Source organism: Pituophis catenifer, unplaced genomic scaffold (assembly GCF_029215685.1).
Source record: "Pituophis catenifer annectens isolate HBS135680 unplaced genomic scaffold, rPitCat1.0.hap2 SCAF_1, whole genome shotgun sequence".
Taxonomy (NCBI): Eukaryota; Metazoa; Chordata; class Lepidosauria; order Squamata; family Colubridae; genus Pituophis; species Pituophis catenifer.
The window spans coordinates 333,919,498-333,942,277 of NW_027256881.1; the positions used below are offsets into that span (position 1 = coordinate 333,919,498).

A 22,780-nucleotide genomic window follows, 5' to 3' on the forward strand; every position below is an offset into this window, starting at 1 on the left:
TTCTGGGAGTTGAAGTCCACAGGTCTTAAAGTTCCCAAGGTTGAAACACACTTAAATTACTGTACATGGACTAATCCCAATTCAGTATTTGGCAGCTAATTTACTATATAACTACATTTCCCCTAATTCCCATTGACCATGCTGGCTGGGGATGATGGAAGTAGCAATCCAGCATAGCTGAAGAGCTTCCATCGAGGAAGATGGCCATTATTATATTCCAGAGGAGAATTTTTCTTGTGGTTGCCCCTTCCTGTTCTATTGAAATTTTCAGGTTAGAAACTTTTGGGCATAACATAAATTGATCCTGCCAGGCCTTTATCTCTTAATCCAGGGGTCTTCAACCTTAGCAACTTTAAGCCTGGAGGACTTCAACTCCCAGAATTCCCCAGCCAGCTTTGCTTTCTAGGAGTTGAAGTCCACCATGCTTAAAGTTGCCAAGGTTGGAGACCCCTGTCTTAATCTATGCAAATGGAGCCTCTCTTACAGGGTCAGCTTACTTAGGAAAGTAAGCTATTTTGTTTTCTTTGCAAGCCCTGAGGGCTTTTGCTCAGCCATTCTAAGGGTTTAGATGATGCATGATTCATCATTTAGGCATTCAGAAAAAGTGTTCAGAGCCGTTTTAACCCCCTGTGTAAATTATTTCCTGTCCAAGCTAATTGTAATTTACAAATTAATAATTTTCACATGTCATTTTTTTAGGTTCCTTAGTTTAAGTGGACATTTATGGTTTTTTTGAATTCAAGAAAAAGGAATGTCGCAGAGCTCCAAGCAGCAATCTACGGGACTCCTGTAAGTGATGAACACGTTTTTATTTTGGAGCAAGGGGATTTTGGATTGTGTGAGAGACAGACAGACAGACTCTATGGTTTGTCTACCTGGGATCTTTCTCAAAAACCTAACTCCGTGATGGCGAACCTATGGCACGGGTGCCACAGGTGGCACACGGAGCCATATCAGTGGGTACGCGTTGCCGTAGCTCAGCTCCAGCACACGTGTGCGCCAGCCAGCTGATTTTTGGGCCTTTCGGTCCTACCGGAAGTTGGGAAATGGGCTGTTTCCAGCCTCCAGAGGGCCTCTGGGGGAGTGGGGAAGGCGCAGGGGCGGGGTGCATTGAATTATGGGTGTGGGCACACACATGGGCAACCTCCCGTGCTCCCCCCGCTTTTGGCACGCAACGGCAAAGAGGTTAGTGATCACTGACCTAACTCATATCTAAAACTTTCCCTAAACCTATTTTGAATAGTTACAAATACTGTTAAATGTTTAAATACTCAAATCGTGAAATCCTGCATCTTGAATACATGCAAAATCTCTTTTTCCTGGCCGGCTTCTAAAATCCCTCTTTCAGTTTTGAAATTTACCAGTCCTGGCTACGTTTTCATGGCACTGTTCCACACATAGGTTTGTTTATCTACATATTTATATTCTATTTCTATTTTCTACAACTCAAGGGGGTGTACATCTTTTTCTTACCTTCTTTTTCCCCCTCACAACTATCCTGTGAGGTGGCTTAGACTGAGAGAGGAGGACTGGCCTAAAGTGACTCAGCCAGTTTTCATGTTTAAGGGAGAACTAGAAATCGGAGTCTCTTGGTTTTTACACCTGCACTTTACCAATTACACCAAACTGGCTTAATAACCAATCATGTGAGCAAACTACATCTTAGAGGATGCTTCCTGTTGGTTCTTCTTCTAAGCAAATTAGACATGTAACTTACACTAATGACTGAACCCAAACTTGTATTTTTTGTGTGTGCCCAAATAAAGCAGGATCATTTCTTTATTAAACAAATTTATATAGCGGCCCAACTCACACATAGATGACTCGGGTACCAATTTAAACTTGCATGTGGGTTGCTTATTATCTCAGCTGTCTAGGTTGAATAAAACATTTTGCATCCTGTCTCTTCACATTCTGAGTGAATGAGTAGAGCAAATGAGCTGTGTGTATTTGCATACTTGTTTCTATAGTGGTTTAATATTCCTGTTACAATTCTTAACTGAAAACAAATTGGACATGCCCAGTGAGTCATTGTATTGAAACAGTCTTTTCAACTAGGAGGATTTGTTTTTCATTTAATGCTTTATGTATTTAAGTTTAAATACAGTGTTTTTTTTAAGATTTCAAAACTAATCAAAAGTCTGATTGTGTTTCATAGGGTTTTTTTTTAAAACAAATAATCCTACATTTTATTTTTCTCTTCTGTTTTTATTGATTCCTTTAACTCTTTAGCTATGTCCCTAAATCTGTTTTAGTTTTAATGGTAGATTTGGAATGTTTTGAAGTTCTCCATTGCTATTGTGGAAATCTTTGCTTGTAATTTTGGATTATAGGAATGCTGCAAGTAAAGCTCAACATGGGAACTTCCTAGTGGCTATTAAACAGGAGAAAGGCGAGGCCCCTCGGTTAATTGGGGAAAAGCCCCATGGCGAAGAGGAGGTGAGCCCCCTGGTGCGTCCATATAAACACACTTGTCAATTTTGATTTTTTTTTTTTAAACCTAGCTCACCTGAGAAGGGAAATGTCCTTAGTAAATCAGGATGTAATATCATCTTAGCATTTTCCCCAATTCCCGCTGCAAAATTTTGATTAGCTGTCATAGGAAGTGTTACAAAAAAAAAAAAAAGAGCAGTCAGCAGGAAAACTAGTGACTTGGGGCCTATGGGTGATATAATTGGAGTGTATTTATAGCATTTAGAATAGAATAGAATTCTTTATTGGCCAAGTGTGATTGGACACACAAGGAATTTGTCTTTGGTGCATATTCTCTCTCAGTGAACATAAAAGAAAAGATACATTCATCAAGAATCATAAGATACAACGCTTAATGATAGTCATAAGATACAAATAAGCAATCAAATCATATTAGGAAACAGTCAATATAAATCGTAAGGATACAAGCAACAAAGTTACAGTCATACAGTCATAAGTGGGAGGAGATGGGTGATAGAAATGATGAGAAGATTAATAGTAATGCAGACTTAGTGAATAGTTTGACAGTGTTGAGGGAATTATTTGTTTAGCAGAGTGAAGGCATTCGGAATTTTGAAAATGTCAAAATAACAATGGCCAGACTTTGCTTTAAAAATTTTTAATTGTTGAATTTGGTGATGCATAGATTAGATCACTCAGCCCAGTGACAACGTCAGCCAAAGCTCTATTTGTACTTCATAATACTAAGCATACCTAGTTGTATTTGAATGAGAAGTCATCAAAAACATTGTAGCAGAATTATTGGCTGGACTGGGAGTTTTAAACATTCAGAAAAAAATAGCAAACAGCTTCTACATTGTTGCAAAGAAAGCTACATGGATGAAATTACTAGGAGTCTAACTCAACTTGCATAAGACTTTAACTTTTTGATAGATTAATTATGCTTTCTTGAGTGGCATGGTAGCCTAGTGGTGAAGATGCTTGCCTCCCACTCGGAAGGTTGAGAGTTCAATCCTAGGCATGGCAGATGTTTCATAGGGTGCAAAAAAAAAAAAAAAATCCGAGAACTCCATATAGGCGTTAAGAAGGGCATCCAGCCAATAAACTCTCAGCTCCATCCAATTGCCCCAGCTCTACTGTGCTCCATCCTTTCAAGGATGTCTCTAGATTTCTGAGGACTAGAAACTTTCAGTTTAGAGTATAGTCAGAGATTCCACGTATATTGATTCCACAACCAGGATTGCAGTTCAGGATTTTTCCTTTCGCTTGTGTGGGATTGCCACAAATATGTGGTGGCAGCCTTGAACACAGGCCTCCAGAAATGGCAGGAGTGACCAGAGCAGAGTGACCCAAACTTTTTTGTTTCCACTGCGGGCAGCCAGTGAAAAAGCGGGGCTGGCCGAAAGGCAAGAAGAGGAAGAAAATCCTTCCAAATGGACCGAAGGCCCCCGTGACAGGCTACGTCCGCTTTCTGAATGAACGACGGGAGCAAATTCGCATGCAGCGCCCAGATTTGCCCTTCCCTGAGATCACAAAAATGTTGGGAGCAGAGTGGAGTAAACTACAGCCCACAGAAAAGCAGGTGAGAGAACATGGAAATATGTAAGATTTTTTGAAGCCAGCAGAAATACCAAATATGATTGTTAGGCACAAATAAGTGTCAAATCTTATTTCTGGGTTCCCTCAGTTTGTAATCGATCCTTTAGCAACCATTCAAATTTACAATAGAAACCCCCCCCCCCAAAGGTACAACCTGAATTCAAACTTCTTATGCCCCCCCTCCACTCCAGGTCACATGATTGCAATTTTTTAGGTAACCAGCCTGCATTTATGAGCATTTGCAGCATCCCGTGACTGCAATTTATGTCAGGTTTTTTGCTAGAAACCAGTTTACTTCCAATTTCCAGTAAAAAACAAAACAAAACAAAACAACACACTCACTGTGAACAGTAGGTTTGCTTTACGACTGGAATGTTAGCATGATGACTGCCTCAAAATAAAGGTCATAAAATTGTCACATGATGACCTGCTTAACGATCAGCATAACCTTCGCCCTTAATTATATGTTCCATTATGGTCGTAAGTGGAGGACTACCTGCATTTTGTCCTTATCTAATGTTAATCTAGAACAGGGGTGTCTAACTGACTGGCCCACAGGCCAGATCCAGCCCACGGGGTGGTTAGGTCTGGCCCGCAGGGCTGCCCTGGAAACAGCAAAGGACTGGCCAACGGTGCCTCTGCCAGCAAAAACGGATTTTGGGAGGCCCACACATGGCCCTCCTGAGCTCCATTTTTGCTGGCAGAGGGTTGCAGGAGGCCATCACTGCCGAAAACGGAGCTTGAGAGCCCATTTTTGCTGGTAGAGTGCTTGGGCCACCACAGGCGCCCCTGACACGAGTGACATTGAGCTGGCCATGCCCACCCTGGCAAACCCCCCCCCCCAGGTCAAACACAACCCTGATGCATCCCTCAATGAAATCGAGTTTGACATCCCTGATCTAGAAGTTACTATTACAGTTTTGCTTCTACAATTTTGAATTCTGCTGTTATTGAATTCTGTTTTTATTGTAATCAGGTGTCTGATTAGGTGCTATCAGATTGGTTCCTAGTGACCACACAGGTGGATTTTCTTCTGGGTAATTGTCCACAACCTGACCCTTCAGGATTCCCATCAGTGACCCATCATTGCTATAATTGAATTAACCAACTATGCTGCTGGTCGTCTTCTTTATTCACATAATCTATCTGAAATAAAATAATTTGGGCCTGACCATTTGTGCCTTGATTGAGAAGTCTGGGTATTCAGTGATCCATTTGTTTGTTTTCTTGGCTATCTGTGGTATTCTTAGAAGTCTTTTCCAACACCAAAGTTCAATAACATCAATCCTTTTTTTCTATTCTATTCCTTCAAAATCTGAAGCCAGTTGCCAGTTACAGGCAGGGGTGGGATTCTACCGGTTCAGACTTGTTCGGGCGAACCGGTAGCTCCGACGATCAGCTGGGAGCAAACCCGTTCGCTCCAACGATCAGGTTGGCCCGCCCGCCTCTGCACTTTACTTACCTTTATCTTCTCAGCTGTTTGGCGCGGCAGAGCGGATTGCTATGCCTCAGCTGTGTTACTTCCAAGGGGTAACACAGAAGGATAGGATAGGATAGGATAGGATAGGATAGGATAGGATAGGATAGGATAGGATAGGATAGGATAGGATAGGATAGGATAGGATAGGATAGGATAGGATAGGATAGGATAGAACAGAAATTCTTTATTGGCCAAGTGTGATTGGACACAGAAGGAATTTGTCTTGGTGCATATGCTCTCAGTGTACATAAAAGAAAAGATAGATTCATCAAGAATCATAAGGTACAACATTTAATGATAGTCATAGGGTACAAATAAGCAATCAAATCATATTAGGAAACAGCCAATATAAATCATAAGAATAGCAGCAACAAGGTTACAGTCATAAGTGGGAGGAGACGGGTGATAGGAACGATGACAAGATTAATAGTAGTGCAGATTTAGTAAAGTCAGTCTTACTGTTTTTAAAATTGTGCCCGCACGCACAGTGTGCGTTAGGTGCATGCTCACAAAGCACACAATCACCGAACCAGTTGTTAAACCGGCAGCGTCCCACCACTGGTTACAGGTAGTCCTCGAATTATGCCACAGTTGAGCTCAATATTTCCGTTGCTAAGCAGGACAGTTAAGTGAAGTTTTCCCCATTTTATGCCCCTTCTTACCATAGTTGTTGAGTGAATTACTGAAATTAGTAACACGGTTGTTAAGTGAATGTGGCTTCCCCATAGACTTTCCTTGTCAGAAGGTAACAAAAGGTGATCACATTAACCCAGGACACTGCAACTGTCATAAATAGAGGCCGGCTGCCAAGCATCTGAATTTTTAATCATGGGACTACTGCAGCGGTGGGTTTCAAAATTTTTTACTAACGGTTCTGTGGGTGTGGCTTGGTGGGCGTGGCATGGCTTGGTGGGCGTGGCTTGGTGGGCGTGGCATGGGAAGGTTACTGCAAAATCCCCATTTCCTCCTGATCAGCTAGGACTGATCAGTTGGGAGGCAGAAAATAGATGGGGACGGGGCCAGTCAGAATTTTTACTACCGGTTCTCCAAACTACTCAAAATTTCCGCTACTGGTTCTCCAGAACTGGTCAGAACCTGCTGAAACCCACCTCTGGACTACTGGGATATTGCAATGGTTGTAAGTGCAAAAAATGTCATAAGTCGCTTTTCTCAGTGCTGTTGTAATTTCAGTCACCAAACAAACAATTGTAAGTCGAGGACTACCCATATTGGCATATTATGAGCTTCTAAGATTATAAGCATGTTTCAATAAGCACGGGATAAAGAGTCTGTAGAGATTCTCAGTCATCCAGGTCATGGTTGTCCCAAATGTGTTTTTTCAGGAGGCAGCTAAACTTCCTTGTTTTTTCTTTGACCATGACCTGGATGACTGAGAATTTCTACAGACTTTTTAACTATAGAATTTGAGATGAACAACCTTTGAATGGTATGGGAGTAGGAATGGATTTCCAGAGGGGGGGGGGGAAATGGCAGACTAAAGTGTCACTGCGTTTTTGTATTTACCAGATGAGCTCTTATTTTTGAACTTTCAGACTTACCGTAGCTTGTCAAGTTCTTATCAGTAAGCTAACTGCGTATGTCCACATTCTTTCACCTTCTTCTATCTTTCTTTGTTCTCCAGCCAGGAGAGGTGGCCGGGAAAGCTTTGCCAAGATGTAATTAATTAGCTAGTAAGATGTTTTATTTTCTTTATAACAAATAAATGAGTTTTTCTTAGAAAATATATCTTCGGGTTTATTTTCTTAAAGTATACTTCAAGGAAATGGTCACGATCCATTCTCTAATCAAGGTGCAATTACCCAAAAGCAGAATGGGATTAATTGCCACCCTGACATAAAGGAACCAGGAGCAATACTCAGGTGGCCCTGAAGACACAGATAAACCTCCAAGGGCTTCAATGACCCTCTAAAAGGATGCAAATGACCAGCTGTCTGCAAGGAATATAAATCTTTCCATTCCCCACTATCCTGTCACAGAGATGAAGAAGCTTCTCGGATGAGAAGAGAAACATCTTCAAAGAAAAAACAAGAAAGTCCAGTTGTCTCCTGAAAAAAGCCCCTTTGAGACACAGGTTAAAGAGAGAGATGAAGTTTATGGATTGGGTCAGTCATAACTTTTCCTGTGTTTTCAGCGCTATCTGGATGAGGCTGAACGGGAGAAGCAGCAATACATGAAAGAGCTGCGGGAATACCAGCAATCAGAAGCTTACAAGCTGTGTGCTGAGAAGATGCAAGAGAAGAAAATTAAAAAAGGTCAGTTTTGCAGTTGCATTTGATACTTGAAAATCCATCATATAGGAATTGTACAAGTTGTCTCTTAGGGATTCACCATTATTATCTTTCTTCCTCATATTGTTGCTCTCAAGGGACACGTTTAGCTTTTCATTCAGTAATGTATGCATGCAAAGAAGTAATTAATGGACTCCAAGAAAGGCTTCTTAACTTTGTAATACCATTTCTGTCTACATATTTTTATGTATTTAAATACATTTCTTTTCTGAAAAGAGGTGTGTAGGCTTTACCAGCCTCAATGTCTACGGCAGGGGTACCCAAGTCCCAGTCCATGAACTGACACCAGGCTGCAGCATGTCAGAAACCGGGCTGCACAAACAAGCGAAGCCCCATCCATGGGATGCAGGCAGCATGCAAAACCATGCTGTTGTGGCCTGCCAGCGGCCAGCGGATCTGGCAGCAGATTTGGACAGTGAGGAGGTTGGGGAGGAACATGAGCCAGTCCTGGGGTCTGGGGAAGGCTCTGATGAGGGCTCTGCATCGGAGGCAGAGAGGGGGCCAAGGCCGTATGCCAGTTGTTAGCTGCCTTCGGAGTCAGACATCAATGAGGCAGACGAGCAGCTGGAGCCTGTTCCCAGTGTGCGTGTGTGCGGAGCTGCCAGATGAAGGGAACAGCTAAAGAACAAGGGTCGGCTTGGGAGTAAGGCCACAGGTGGACGATGAATGGCCCCTCCCAGAGGGAATAAAAGAGGAGCGAAAGGGGAGTGGAGTTTGCAGGGGACATTACTGCATTCTTGCCAAGTACTGCAGCGTCTGAAAGATAATCGGCCTGGCCACTCTCTAAGCCTGATAAAGGTCCGAACTATCTTGAAAGATTGGGAGAAGAAAGACTTTGCTGGAGAGGAATTCACTGTAAATTAAATAAAAGGGGTTTCTGTTGGGACAAGGAGTCTGCTTCATGGTTTGGGGAAACCTAGGTCAGAACACATGCCCCCTCCAGGCCACAGAAAAACCTCTCTCCACAGAACCGGTCCCTGATGCCCAAAAGGTTGGGGGCCACTGGTCTATGGCACAAAAAAGATTAAGAACCCCCGACTTACAGATTTCCCACTTCCTAGAGGACGCTGGTGCTGTCCCACTTCCCTGCCAGCTAATTTCTCAGCCTTCTATGTAATTGCTCTTTTAAAAAGAACCCACCCGGGAAAATCCCTTGACCTGGTCTGATGACGGGGTTTTAAGGGTTTTAATGGGTTAATTTTAAATTTTTTAGATTTTAGTCTTTATTTTTATTGTGGCTTGTGTTTTATTGTTGTGAGCCGCCCTGAGTCCATTGTGAGATAGGGCGGCATATAAGCCGAATAAAATAAATAAATAAATAAATAAAATGGAGCAGTGGAAATTTGTCTATAAGAATACCGCCTATTTATGTTTTGAAGTAGGATGATGGTTACATAACAGTTAGCCAGCCATTCCTTTGATGTATACATCATACTGAATCCTACTTTCAAATGAGCTTACCTAAGACAAAGTTGCAAGCAATATTGTATGTAGGAATGAGAATTTTCTGCTCTTCTTGCAGACTAAGTCTTTTTAGATAAGATCCCATGAAGACTGGCGGAGGTTTCCTTGCCATTTTGATTTGATGCCTCATTGGGGGGGAAAAAGGAGGCTCCAGTAACAATAACCATAATAGCAACAGTAATGCAATATCTTGGAAGTGATCTAGTTGAGTGATTCCCAATCTTTGCAGCTTGGCAGCCTGGCTGGGGTAAAGGAAGAGGAGAACCAGAGCAGTGGGCCAATGTGCATGCGTGTGCTGCTCCACTCGTGTGAATGGTGGCTCTGCGCATGTGTATACCAGCCCACTGCTCGTACAAGTGGAGCTGCATGCATGTGTGCCAGCTCACTTCTTGTGTGGCCTGGTTCCCAATAGGCCACAGCCCCGTACTGGGCTGGCACCCGGGGATTGGGGACCCTTGATCTGGTCCAACTCCCTGCTCTTACAGGAGACCTATACTATATCTGATAAATGGGTGTCTAGTCTCTTCTTAAAAGCCTCCAGTGATGGGGCACCCACAACTTCCAAAGGCAATTTATTCCTTCTTGGATTTTTTTTTTTCCTGATCTCCAAAGGGGTAAACAAATTTTGCCCACAATCAGATACTCCTGATTAGTTAAATTTCCAGCTGTAAAGTCTTATTTATCAGTCTCTTATTTTCCTTGCATATTCCCTTTCCTCCCCTCTGCTTGAAGTTATAAGCCTTAGGAGGGATTCAGTTCAGATCATGGCTGCATTATCAGCTCCTCAATAGCTGCTTTGATTAACTAATTTTTTTCTTTTAAAAAATATTATTTTAGAGGACGCTGGTGCTGGAACTGTGAACACATTGCTGAATGGATACAAGGTAATTTGTCAGGGCGTGAGGCAGAGGTGTCAAACTCAAGGCCTGTGGGGTGGATCTGGCCCGTGGAGTGCTTAAATCTGGCCTGCAGGGCTGGCCTGGAAATATCAAAGGACCAGCCCACGGTGACTCTGCCGGACAAAATGGGCTGCATGCAGTCCCCTGCAGTCCATTTTCGGTCTCCCCAGCCTCCAGCAGCACTCTGCCGGCCAAAAATGGGCTGCACGGAGGCCTCATGAGTATTGCTGGAAGCCGGGGCGGCCGAAAGCAGGACATGCGGAGGCCCCACGAGGCCTCCAGGTGGCCCATTTTTGGCTGGCAGAGTGCTGCAGGAGTCCATCGAGGGTGAAATTGAGATGCAGAGAGGGCATGTGTGGCACCCCCATGCCCCATTTTGGCTGGCAGGGTGCCGTCTCCCCTCCCCGCTCCCCACCCCTTCTCCCCTGGTGGCCCACTGAGAACTCCAATGCTGATCCGGCCCTCAAAGAAATCCAGTTTGACACCTTTCTGATTTTGCTTTTAGAAATTTCAAACCTGAAAATGAGAAATTGTGATTATGTTTATTTTCTAGTTACTAATATTTAGGTAAGATATTTCACCATCCGTTTGCTTTGCCTTTTATCTAGCATATTGAATGTGGAGAGTACACTTTCTCTAGGTACACACATACATACACATACCCGGCAGTAGTTAGTGCAACCGAGCTGCAATTTCAAAACATTTCTATCTGAATGTCAGAGGCAAAAAAAAACAAAAACAAACCATGAACAATCTGAGCCTAAAAACTCCAGATAAACTCCAGGAAAGCAGTTATGTCGATGTAGTTTTTGATCTAGACGTTAGATTTAGAATTTGCATGAAAGCTTTCCGTTTGCAGTCTTAAGAACATCCTACTGATTTGAAAATTAGGGGAACAATTAACGATATGTTCACTTCTAAGAAAAATCCATTTGGCATCGCCTAGATAATACCATTTTAGTTTCTTGAGCATTAAATTAATGGTGGCTGTGTTCTTTTTATTAACTGCTGTGATGTCTCAACTATAAGAAGAATCATAGATATAAGCTTTGTTTTAACCCCTGTTAGCTTTGTCCTGAAGCGTTGATGCCAGACTTATGGCACATTAATGTATAGTGTAGTAGCTCCATTGCAATACCCAACCTTTCATTGCTAATTCTGAAAAAGAAAGGATATTATCTTCTAAGGCTCTGTGGAAACATAGTTCCCACATTTTCAGTGTTTCCATGCCAAGCTGAGAAAAATATATAACCTTTAAGTTATTAATGCTTTTTGGCTGGCTTTCTTACCTATCTTTTCTTGCAGATTGGAGAAGGGGGCAGTGATGGCTTCTCAACATTTGATGTCCCTATTTTTACAGAGGAATTCTTAGACCAGAACAAAGGTACAAACGAAACTGTTGAAATGTAATCAGTGTTAAGATAGGGTGGTTTCCCTTATGGAAACTGCGGCATACCAAATAACATTTCTTCCCACTGTGCCGCCTTCCAAAAGCCACAAGCAATGGCTACAACCTGAATCTCAGATCTGATAGGAATGAATTGTTGGACTGAGTGAATGTATCAGTGGTGACATTCAAATTTTTTCCCTACCAGTTCTGTGGGCGTGGCTTAGTGGTGGGGATGGGGGTCCTGTGACTGAGTGGGTGTGGCCAACTCAATGTCACTCATGCCCACTCAGTCACATGATCCCACCATCACCAAGCCACGCCCACAGAACCCAGTAGGAAAAAATGTGTGTATGAGCACGAGAAGGGCTCATAGTGAATGCTGTGGCAGAGAGAAGCCAAACTTTTCTCCCTCCATTCACAGCAGAGCTTCTGCTCCCTTTATGGTCCCCACCCTGGCCCTCTCCCTCCCCTGGACTACCTTAAAGGGACAGGCTGCAGCAGCTCCACTGTGAATGGAAGGAGAAAAGTTCGGATTCTCTCTGCTGCATTTAACGTTGAATTCTGTGGAATATCGGCCAGAAGGGCCGAGCAAGTGGCCGGAAGAGGTGAGTAGCGAGCGAGCGACCAGGCGGGTGTGGGCGGGGCCAAGTAGGGGTGATTTTTACCGGTTCAGCGAACTGATTCAAATTGTCCCTACTGGTTCACCCGAGCCGGTCTGGTCCGGTCGAATTTCACCCCTGGAGTGTATATAAGGGGGATGCTGCCTTTCCTATTTCTTTATATACAACAGAGATATTTTACAATGAAGTTTTGACACACAGTGAAGATAGATTTGAAATTAAAGATGCCCAAATTTTCTAGGAAAGTTGAGGCGCTATTAAAACGTGAATTGACTTGAGGAAGGAGGACCAGCTTGACTTAAAATGGTTAGAAAATCTGGAATTGAGCTTTTTTGCCTTCAGTTGCAATGGAAAAGAGATTGCCGCATTAATCACTGAAAGAGTGGAAATCTTTAATGCTAGAGATGGATATTGGCACAAAAGGCACGTTCTAAGAACTATTCTAAGGTCCTTTTTCAAGAGGCAGCAAGACTTCCTGATTTTTCTTGTAAATCCTTCGATTCCTCACCATCCAGTCAGAGCTGAAGAAGCTTCTTGGATGAGAAGCTAAACATCTTCAAAGAAAAAAAAAGAAAAGAAAAACCAGAAAGTCCGGTTGCCTCTTGAAAAAGCACCTTTGGGACAACCATGACCTGGATGACTGAGAATCTCCAGAGACATTTATTCTAAAGCAAATGCCTAGATTAACAGTCTTTATTCTTCTGTTAACAACAGTTTATTAAATCACAGTTGGTCCAGTTCACAAATTGAGCTAAAACATAAAAGGAACAGTATCTTTATTCCTAGTGCATGCTAAGTCCAAAAATAAACCCCCTTGACTTTATGATGTGTTTGTGCAGTGTCTGAACCAGCTCACTTTTTGCTTTGACTTTCTTCATAAAACACCTAGGAGATCTTTCCTTGTTGTTCCAGTTGTGATTTCTCCTTAGATACTAAATCTTCCAGAATCATTTATCTAGGGATTATAGGAGAAGACAAACAGTGCACGGTTCAAATTACATAGATAAACCCACCTGGCTACATTCATTCAAGGCCATTAGAGTTGAGTCTACTTTTTGCTAGGACATTATGGAAGACAAATAGACTGTCCAGAAATCCAACTTCTCTCTGGTGCCCCTAAAAATTCCCAACCAACACAGTCAAAGTCAGGGAATTCTGAGAGCTATAACTAACACATCTGAAAGGTGTCAAATTGGAGAAGGTTATAGCAAGCAGTCGCCTATTTTTATCATGGACTGGAAACAGAGGTTGAAAAAGCAGGACTGTGATCTTTATTTTTTCCCCTCTTTTTTTAATTCTGGTCCTCCTGTTTTCCCTTTCTCTTTGCTGGAGCAGCCCGGGAAGCAGAGCTGCGGAGACTGCGTAAGATGAACACGGAGTTTGAGGAGCAGAATGCCATCCTGCAGAAGCACACAGAGAGCATGAGCTGCGCCAAGGAGCGCCTAGAGCAGGAGCTTGCACTGGAGGAGAGGCAGACAATGGCGTTGCAGCAACAGCTCCAGACGGTGCGCCAAGCTCTGACAGCCAGTTTTGCCAGCCTTCCCATTCCAGGTACTGGAGAGTTTTAGTTTGACAATGCTTCCCCTGCCAACTTAGGAGACACTACACACAAGTGTTGCACGCTTTGCAACACTTGTGTGTAGCAGTCAGGTATTGGATGTATCTAGTTTAATGAAAAGAAGGACTAGGGGTGTCATGATAGCAGTGTTCCAATATCTCAGGGGCTGCCACAAAGAAGAGGGAGTCAAGCAATTCTCCAAAGCACCAAAGAAGGCAGGATAAGAAGCAATGGATGGAAACTAATCAAGGAGAGAAGCAACCTAGAACTAAGGAGAAATTTCCTGACAGAACAATTAATCAGTGGAACAACTCGCCTCCAGAAGTTGTAAATGCTCCAATACTGGAAGTTTTAAAGAAGAGATTGGATAACCATTTGTCTGAAGTGGTATAGAGTTTCCTGCCTAAGCAGGGGGTTGGACTAGAAGACCTCCAAGGTCCCTTCCAACTCTGTAATTCTATAAATCTTTTAGCAGTGCATCGATCATGGCAGTGCCACAAGCAAAACACTGTCCCATTCTACAATGTCAAGTTTTACTTTGTTACAAATGCAAGAGTGTTGAGGTGGTTATCTTTACCAGAAGATTTGGACAAACTCTTCAGGGTCCTTTCAGGAGGTCTGTCCCTGCATAGAAAAACATTTCCATCATATAAATGTTAAGAGTTGGGAAAGATCTTTGATTTCATTCTAGTCCAACCCCTTCTTCATTAGAGGAATTGACAAATGACCATCCAGTCTCCATTTGGAGACTTCCACCAAGATTATTGCTGAAAGAAAAAACACTTTGGATTTAGACAGGCCTGTTATTTATACAGTGGTACCCTGGTACTCAACTGCTTTGAAACTCATTGAGTTTGGTACTTGACGCATTTTGACATGAAAATTTTGTCCTGGGACTCATTGTTTGTTTGGCACAAGCTAGAACATGTTCATGTTGGCTACCTTGTGACTCACTACCCTGTTTCCCCGAAAATAAGACCTCCTCGGATAATAAACCCAATCAAGCTTTTGAGCGCATGGGCTAAAATAAGCCCTTCCCTCAAAATAAGCCCTCCCCGAAAATATTTAAACACATACGCAGCCGGTCCCTGCCATTGCCGCGCAAACAACATGAGGTGAGGAGGCGAGGGTGGAGGGAGAGAAGGGAGGGGGGGAACATGCCCCACGCACCCCAAACGCCCTTACCTAACAGCCACTCCCACAACCCTAGCCACCGCCCCCCTTCTGTCACGCTAATGGCCGCCGCAAAAGCCATTAGCGAAGAACAGAGAGGTGACAGCGGTGACGGGACATCCGGTCGTAGTGGCATGGCCGGGCTGACGGCATGGTGCAGAGTCCTGGGAGGCATGGCTGGAAGGACGTGCACAGCCTCAGGGGCGAACAGCCGACAAGCGGCTGTGTCAGCAGCAGACATGAGGTGACCACGCAGGTCACCTCCTGCACCTCAAAAATAATAAGACCTCCCTGAAAATAAGGCCAAGCGCTTATTTCGGGGGGGTCAAAAGAAAATAACACCCTGTCTTATTTTCAGGGGAACACGGTACATTATTCCTCATGGGAAAAATGTGCTTGGTACTCATCATTTTTTTGTATTCATTGCACCTCCCAGAACCAATTAACGGTGAGTACTGAGGTACCGCTGTACTTAGGTTGTAGACCAAGATAAATGAATGCAGTTGTGCTGCAGATGGAGAAAAAGCAGGAGTGACTTACTAGAGCAGTGGTTCCCAAGGGGCACCAGGGATTGGTTTTTTGGGAGAGGTTTTTTCACAGATTGGAGGGAAGCATGGTTTCACATGCTGCCTGCATCCCGCGGATGGGGCTTCGTTTGTTGGCGTGGCCCAGTTGCTGGCATGCCAAGGACCAATGTTGGTTCACAGACCAGGGGTTGGGGACCCCTAGACTAGAGCAACTTGCAACCTTCCCTACTGGCTTCCCAGTTGTGGTTGCTTGTGGGAAGCTGTCAGAGAAAACTGAAAATCATAATAATGTGACCGATTATGTAACCTCCCTGTGAGGTTATAATTGCAAGCCAGGCACCTAAGTGCTCAGATAACAATCATATGGCTGTAGGGTTGCTGTGACAGCTGAAACGTTAATGACCAGTCAGTCATATGTCTGCTTTTTCAGTGCTGCTGAACTTTGAGCAATCATTGAATAAATGGATGAAAGCTGAAGGCTACTGAAAAAAAGGCAATAGGAAATTGGGGAGGGGTTAGGGTTAGGGTGAGGGGAAATAGATGCCAGCAGCAGAAGCAAATCAGATTTCTACGGGTGCTACAAGCATTTCTGGGATATAAGCTTGACTGGAAAACTTCTGGATTTCTTCCAATTAGATACTTGCTAGATTCCAGCTTTACATTTTAGAGCTAAAATGGAAAATAGGGGGGGGGAAGCAAATTTATGCATTGTCATCACTCTGAATCAGGTCAACGTGTTCTGTAACCATACAGTAGGGAAACAAAATACGTCATTGACAAAACATTCTGAACAGCATGTTTTACTTTGTTAAAAATGCAAGTGTTTAACTCTTGGTTGTCTTAAAGTTATGTCCAGATAAGATTTCCAGATTTGTTCTCTGCTACCTTCAGAGTAGCCTACACAATCTTAATTAAGCAAGGTTACTAATTGGTGCTCAAGCAGTTAATGGGATTCTTTTCAACAGGCACAGGTGAGACCCCCACAATGAACACGCTTGATTTCTACATGGCAAAGCTTCACAGCACCATTGAGAGCAATCCTATACAACACGAAAGGCTGGTGGTCCGAGTCAAGGAGATTTTGTCCCGTGTTGCCAAGTAAGCATGAACATGTACTTCTGTAATAGAGGGACTCCTTGACTTATGTCCGTAATGGAACCTGCCCATTAACGGTCATAATCACACAACTGATCCAATTTTACCTTTTTGGGAGGGTTGGTGGTAGTTAAACAAGTCAGCATTGTCATTAAGTGAATCTGCAGTCATTAAGCGAACACCATGGTTGTTAACTGAATTTATTGTTCGCTATGGTACATATTTGCCCAAAACTGCAAGTAAACACGAGTTTTCTGCAAAAATGTAAACTGCGGTCACATGACCCCAGGATGTTGCAAACAGCCATAAATGCAGGCCAGTTGCTGAGTACCTGAAATACAGTCACATGACTGCGGGGGTGGGGTATCCATCAGAACTTTGGAACTGGTTTGTAAGTACCTTTTGGGTGGTCCATCGGAATCTCAAAAGGTCACCATCGATCAGTTATAAGTCAACTGTTAACTACCTGTAAGCCGGGATGGTATAGAACAGGAATGTCAAACTCAAGGCCCGCAGGCCGGATCCAGCCTGTGGGGTGCTTAAATCTGGCCCGCACGGCTGGCTTGGAAATAGCAAAGGTTTCAGCATTCCAGAAAAAAACCCAACTCCAAGTAAAAACTCTGAAGCAAGCATTTTTCAAAGTTCTATTTACTAGAATAGGTAAACTGGCACATCTGGGAAAACCCAAATCTGAGAGGTCCAGGTTTTCCCTCAGTAAATCAAAACCTCCAAAACCATCCCCTCACTCCTCAGTCGGTCACATGCTCCAATCACCATCCGTCCAGAGGTGGGTTTCAGCAGGTTCTGACCAGTTCTGGAGAACCGGTAGCGGAAATTTTGAGTAGTTCGGAGAACCGGTAAATACCACCTCTGGCTGGCCCTGCCCCCATCTATTCTCTGCCTCCCGAGTCCCAGCTGATCGGGAGCAAATGGAGATTTTGCAATAACCTGCAAAGAGCCTTAGTGGCACAGCAGACTAAAGTGCTGTTAAGTAGCACCAGCTGCCTGCAATTACTGCAAGTTCAAATCTCACCAGGCTCAAGGTTGATTCAGCCTTCCATCCTTTCGAGGTAGGTAAAATGAGGACCCGAATTGTGGGGGCAATAAGCTGACTTTGTATAAAAAAGAACACCGCTTAGGGGGGGCCAAAAGCCCTACTAAGCAGGTATATACAAAAGTATGAAGGCTATTGCTTAACGCATTGTAAGCTGCCCTAAGTCTCCGGAAAAGGGCGGTATATAAATCGAACCAATAAATAAATAAATAAAATAAACCTTCCCCTGGATTGGGGAGGGAATGGAGATTTTACAGTATCCTTCCCCTGGAGTAGGATGGGAATGGAGATTTTACAGTATCCTGCCAAGCCATGCCCACCAAGCCATGCCACGCCCACAGAACCGGTAGTAAAAAAATTTGAACCCCACCACTGCATCCGTCCCATCTCAAGACAGCACTACGACCACTTCTTTTCCAGATGCAGGATTGGCCTGACCTTGACCGGCAGGAAGAATGCTATTATGTGTACAGACAACCCCTCTACTAAATCCCCCCTCCTACTTTCCCATACGTGAGAAGGTGGCAGCATGGAAGCTTCTGGCCTAATATGGCTTCCAAAGCTGACAAAAGGACCAGCCCGCAGTGCCTCTGGCAGCCAAAACAGGGCGTATGGGGACAAGTTTGGACACCCCCCCACCCCATTTTGGCCAGCAAAGTGCTGCAGAAGGCCATCCAGGCTGAAAAGGCAGCACAGGGAGGGCACACGTGCCCACGTGCCCCGTTTTGGCTGGGTAGGTGCTGCAGGAGGCATCTGTCCTGTCTCCATCCCATCTGATGCCCAGAGAGGTGAAAATGTTTGCCAGGAAGGCCTGCCCACTTCAGATCCAAACACTACTCATCTCTGCCTTGAATTATCTGCTTGTCCAGGATTTGGAAAGCACTAGGTCTTTCCCATCATTTCCTCCTGTCTCTTTCTTAAAGGAGCCTGAGATATTTTGCCCACAAAGTAGGTGGGTTATGCTGCAGGTTTCTCTTCAGCCATGCGCTCTTTTATAAGAGAAAGATATGAATCCAGAATGTGGCGTGTTCCTTTGCACACATACTCAAAAGCAGTGTTTCTCAACCTTGGCAACTTGAAGATGGGTGGACTTCAACTCTCAGCATAGCTGGCTGGGAAATTCCGGGAGCTGAAGTCCATCCATCATCAAGTTGCCAAGTTTGAGCAACACTGCTCTAAAAAGCATGGATCTTTTGGCTTGTCTAGGCTGCATTGAGTGAAGAGGAATTGTCTTGGGTTGCATATAAAATATATACTATAGTTAATGTATATAAATAACATTTAAAATTATTTTTATACGATCCTACGGAGCTGCATTACTAGCTGTCAAGGGCCACATGCGGTCCGCGGGTCATAGGTTGGACATGGCAGCTCTAAAGCAAATTTAGTTTTAGTCACTGAAGTTCATTTGCTAATTTAGTGTGTGAACTGAAAACAAGCTAGCTGCTTATTGAAACTAAAATGAGGGTTGCATTGGATTTAAGAGTTGTTTAGTGTTGTCATTTCCAAGGCATCAAATGTCTTGTCGTAAACAGACAACTGAGCATGTTGTGGGTAACTTTTGTTTCTCTCCTCAGCGAGCATTTGTAAGCAACTGAGACACCACTTGAAAATATCTCAACTACAGTCTGCCAGGTTGATGGATTACACTGCTGTACGCTGCTCCTGATGCAGCTGCCTTTATGTAGCAGATCTTCTCCAGTGCCTCTGCTCTTCAAAGAGCCTTAAGTTGCCTTTTCTGCTCCTGAAATGCGTAGGATTTTCCTCTTTTCTTTCTGAGCTTTGTCCTCTCTTGGCTCTTTCAGAACTTGCTGGCAGGACAGTAGATGGTAGAATGACAGAAAACCAGTGAGACTTGTCCATGATTGCTGGGTTCCGGAACTCTGTTTTCTCCTCCAAAGTACAGATTTCCAGGCTGATTTTGCCACAGAAATTAGTAATGCAGTCACTGGGATATGTGGCTGACTATTGTGGCTACTAACAGGTCACTATTGTGGCTACTATTAGGTCACACAGGAATATCAAAAGCAGGGAGACCAAGATTTATAGGCAGATATCGGAATGGTTAGATGATCAATAAGGATTTTTGAGTCCCAGTTAATTAACAATAGCAGCTATACGATGCCTCCTCTAACTCTAAATTATACTACTGAGGTTATGAAAGATGGGGTTGTGTGAGGCCTTTAAACTCAAATGCTGATCCTTGATCCTTCTTTAATTTTCAGCATATACCTGACTTCAATTGGTGGATAGAGAAAAAGCAGAATAGATCCATGTCCAAAAACTGCCCTTCCCTCTGATAAGAGGTACAAATAAGCAGATCATTGAATTCATTCCACTTGTGTTTTTAAAATCAGAGCAAAACATGCTACTTCTTATAGTTTACATCATCGTTTTAATTATCCTATTGGAGCGTTTTATTGACAAGTATTTTGGAATGCTTTTTGGAATTGAGAAATGCATTGCAAAATTTGAACAAGTGCAAATCCAAGAGATAAGTTATATTTTGATCCAGATGTCCATTAGCAGAACATTTATCTGATTAATTCTTGCCAGAATGTGATTAATCATCTCAAATAGTTGTTTAGCATATATGACTGAATTCATATAAGCTAAACCATGGCTTGCTTAACCATGGTTTGTTGAATAGCTGGGCTCACACAATTGTACATTAAAAAAAAATTAAATCCTCCTGGTGACTCAAAAGATGCTTTTTCAAAAGGGACCTGGACTGTTTTTTTTCCTTGAGAAGAAGAAAATGTTTCGCTTTTCATCCAAGAAGAAGCTTTTCATCCCAAAACATTTTCTTCTTCTTCCTCAGGAGAAAAAAAATAATCCAGTTGCCTTTGTAAAAGCACCTTTGAGACAACTATGATCTGGATGACTGAGAATCTCCAGACATTTTCCTGGTGAGTTAGAGGGATGTGAGAATATTGACAAAATATTGTGGTTGCATTGCAGACTTACCCATAATTGCCCAACCAGTTTATTGAATTTGCCCAAAGTTCTGCATTTGCATGACCTACTTAAACATACACTAACTGTACAGACTGGATTCACACAACACACTAGCCTGAAACCTGGCTGGCTGCTTTGGGAGTCTGGACAAACAGTCCATGTGTCATTTCAAAGACCTATCTGTCTCAAGAATGGGCAACTTATGGCCTGCAGATCGCAAGCACGTTGTGATTTAAATCCCTTTTCATCTTCTAGGGCAGTTTAAGGTGAAGATAGGAATGAATTCCTTTTGGGAGTCTTGAATTTCCACCCCGTGGCCAAAAAAAAAAAATGGGTTTCAGCTCAGGAGACTGATTCTCAAATATCGCCATAAAGTTGACCTAGCTTAAAGCTGGTGCCATTTCTCCGAGCTAGATGGTCAGTGCACATATTATTTTAAATCATGCTGAGTAATCTATTTTATACTGGAGATGCCAGGAAAGTTTTATTAGTCTACAGTTAAGTTTCAAGAAGTGGAACTTTTCTTGGACTTGCTGCCTCAATATTTAAATACATATAATGTGACGTAAGATGCAACTAATATTTTTGCAGGGTGAATGCCCCCCCCCCAACCTCAGTGTGCATTTGTTGACATTTGCACTTTACATAGTGAAAAGTCTTGCAGATGAGACACAGAAATCATTCCTTCAGGAATGTGGCATGAAGTTTTTGGGCTTTTTTTTTAAAAAGAAAAAAGGTTACAGATCTTGTGTCTTAAATCGAAGATACATATATAGGGCTGGTAGAATCTCTGAAATCAAACTAGGAGCCTGAAGACAAATACCCACCTTGTATGCAAGGAATTTTCAAAGCCATTGTTGCTTCTCCTTGAAAATAATGGGTACAAGATTCTATGAAGAAAACTGCATATGTAGATTAAGTCTGCTTCATCTAAAATAATGATAGTTGCTAGAAGCAATTTAACAATGCAAAACTTAAGTTGCCTTGGCATAAAATATGGCTTTATTTATTACATAGCATTGCACCTCTTCCTCATGACATAAATCCATGCTGATTATTATTGTGAATGAATTCTGACTTAGTTTTGTATTTTCTTAATGCATTAGGATAGGATTTTTTAACATATTTGCATTTAAAATTATATTTTTAACATTTTCCTCTCTCCCCCCCCTTTGCAAAAACAAAACAAAACACAATAGCAGTATGGAAATAGTTATGCTGCTCTGGTGAGAGCAAGTGTTCTTTGTAAAAAATAAATAAAATACATAAATGTACAAACTTACTTGACTAATCTTTTTATTGCAAATATTATTTGGGATGAAAATGAAGCAAATGCATGTGAATTATCTCTGAGAAAAAAATCTGAGTCATGAATGTGAAATGGGCAGCTATATAAATAACAATCAGTTTTACTGTGCTAATTGGCAAAAACATATGTATTCAGTGCTATTCAAAAGATAAATTATATCTAGAATGCAGGAGATTGAAAAAGGGTTTCTTAAAGTACAATATTATATAGTTAGAATGGGATATAATTTTATTATGTGAGCGGTAGATATTAAGATGAGATTGTTACATAAAATTAATCCTTATTAATCTAAGGGCTGTCAAACTCCCAGCCCAGGGGCCGGATGCATCATGCGCTGGCTACTCCCGGTTTAGTGAAGGGGGGAAAGTTCCGATGTCACGTGACGCTGCCGTGATGACGTGAGTTTAACACCCCTGATCTAAGTGAATCAAATTTCAAATTAATTAATTATAAGAACAAGCTATCCATTATAATTTAATGTATTCAGACAGATATTTATACTTGCCAATTCACAGTAAAATTCAAATCCAAAATTAAAACCAAGCTCGCATAAAATTGTCCCTTTACAAATCTCATCAGAAAATATTTCTTGCAATAAACATAACTTGATTCCTCTAGTTCCTTACTTCTCCACATATACATATGGTTGATATTCATTCTACCTGCTCTGTGAGTTAACCATTTAAACATAAGCTATAAGTAAGTGGAATATAAGGAGGAAATACTCTGGTTTGTTGGATGTTGGCCAAGTATGGTGAATTGCGAGGTAGTCTCTAAATTAGAGATCCTAGTTTGCATCAAATAGCATACATATGCTTGAAGCAAAATAGAGCTTTAATTGTGCATACAGTATGCTATACTGATAAAAACATGATAAAAATGACTGGTAGCTCCTTGTCGTTAGCAGTAAAT

At 42.5% G+C, this 22,780-nt stretch overlaps 1 protein-coding gene across 3 annotated transcripts; it reads left to right on the forward strand.

Annotated features, from left to right (window-relative positions):
* Positions 1 to 703: 703 nt before the first annotated feature.
* Positions 704 to 21,787, forward strand: HMG20B (high mobility group 20B). 3 transcript variants are annotated; one of them, XM_070931781.1, is made up of 9 exons: positions 704 to 789; positions 2,334 to 2,451; positions 3,812 to 4,015; positions 7,665 to 7,785; positions 10,123 to 10,169; positions 11,490 to 11,568; positions 13,530 to 13,745; positions 16,418 to 16,550; positions 19,179 to 21,787. In XM_070931781.1, the coding sequence occupies exons 1-9, from the start codon at positions 752 to 754 to the stop codon at positions 19,189 to 19,191; spliced, it is 969 nt and encodes a 322-aa protein (XP_070787882.1). In that variant the 5' UTR covers positions 704 to 751; the 3' UTR covers positions 19,192 to 21,787. The 3 variants fall into 3 exon arrangements, with proteins under 3 accessions (XP_070787882.1, XP_070787884.1, XP_070787883.1); XM_070931783.1 differs by having other exon boundaries at positions 2,334 to 2,439; XM_070931782.1 differs by lacking the exon at positions 19,179 to 21,787 and having other exon boundaries at positions 16,418 to 16,554.
* Positions 21,788 to 22,780: the final 993 nt, after the last annotated feature.

Coding starts and splice junctions, on each gene's coding strand:
- HMG20B (XM_070931781.1), top strand. CDS start 752: ATGTCGCAGAGCTCCAAGCAGCAATCTACGGGACTCCT. Junction 2,452..3,811: donor AAGAGGAGGTGAGCCCCCTG/GTGCGTCCATAT, acceptor CACTGCGGGCAG/CCAGTGAAAAAGCGGGGCTG. Junction 11,569..13,529: donor ATTCTTAGACCAGAACAAAG/GTACAAACGAAA, acceptor TTGCTGGAGCAG/CCCGGGAAGCAGAGCTGCGG.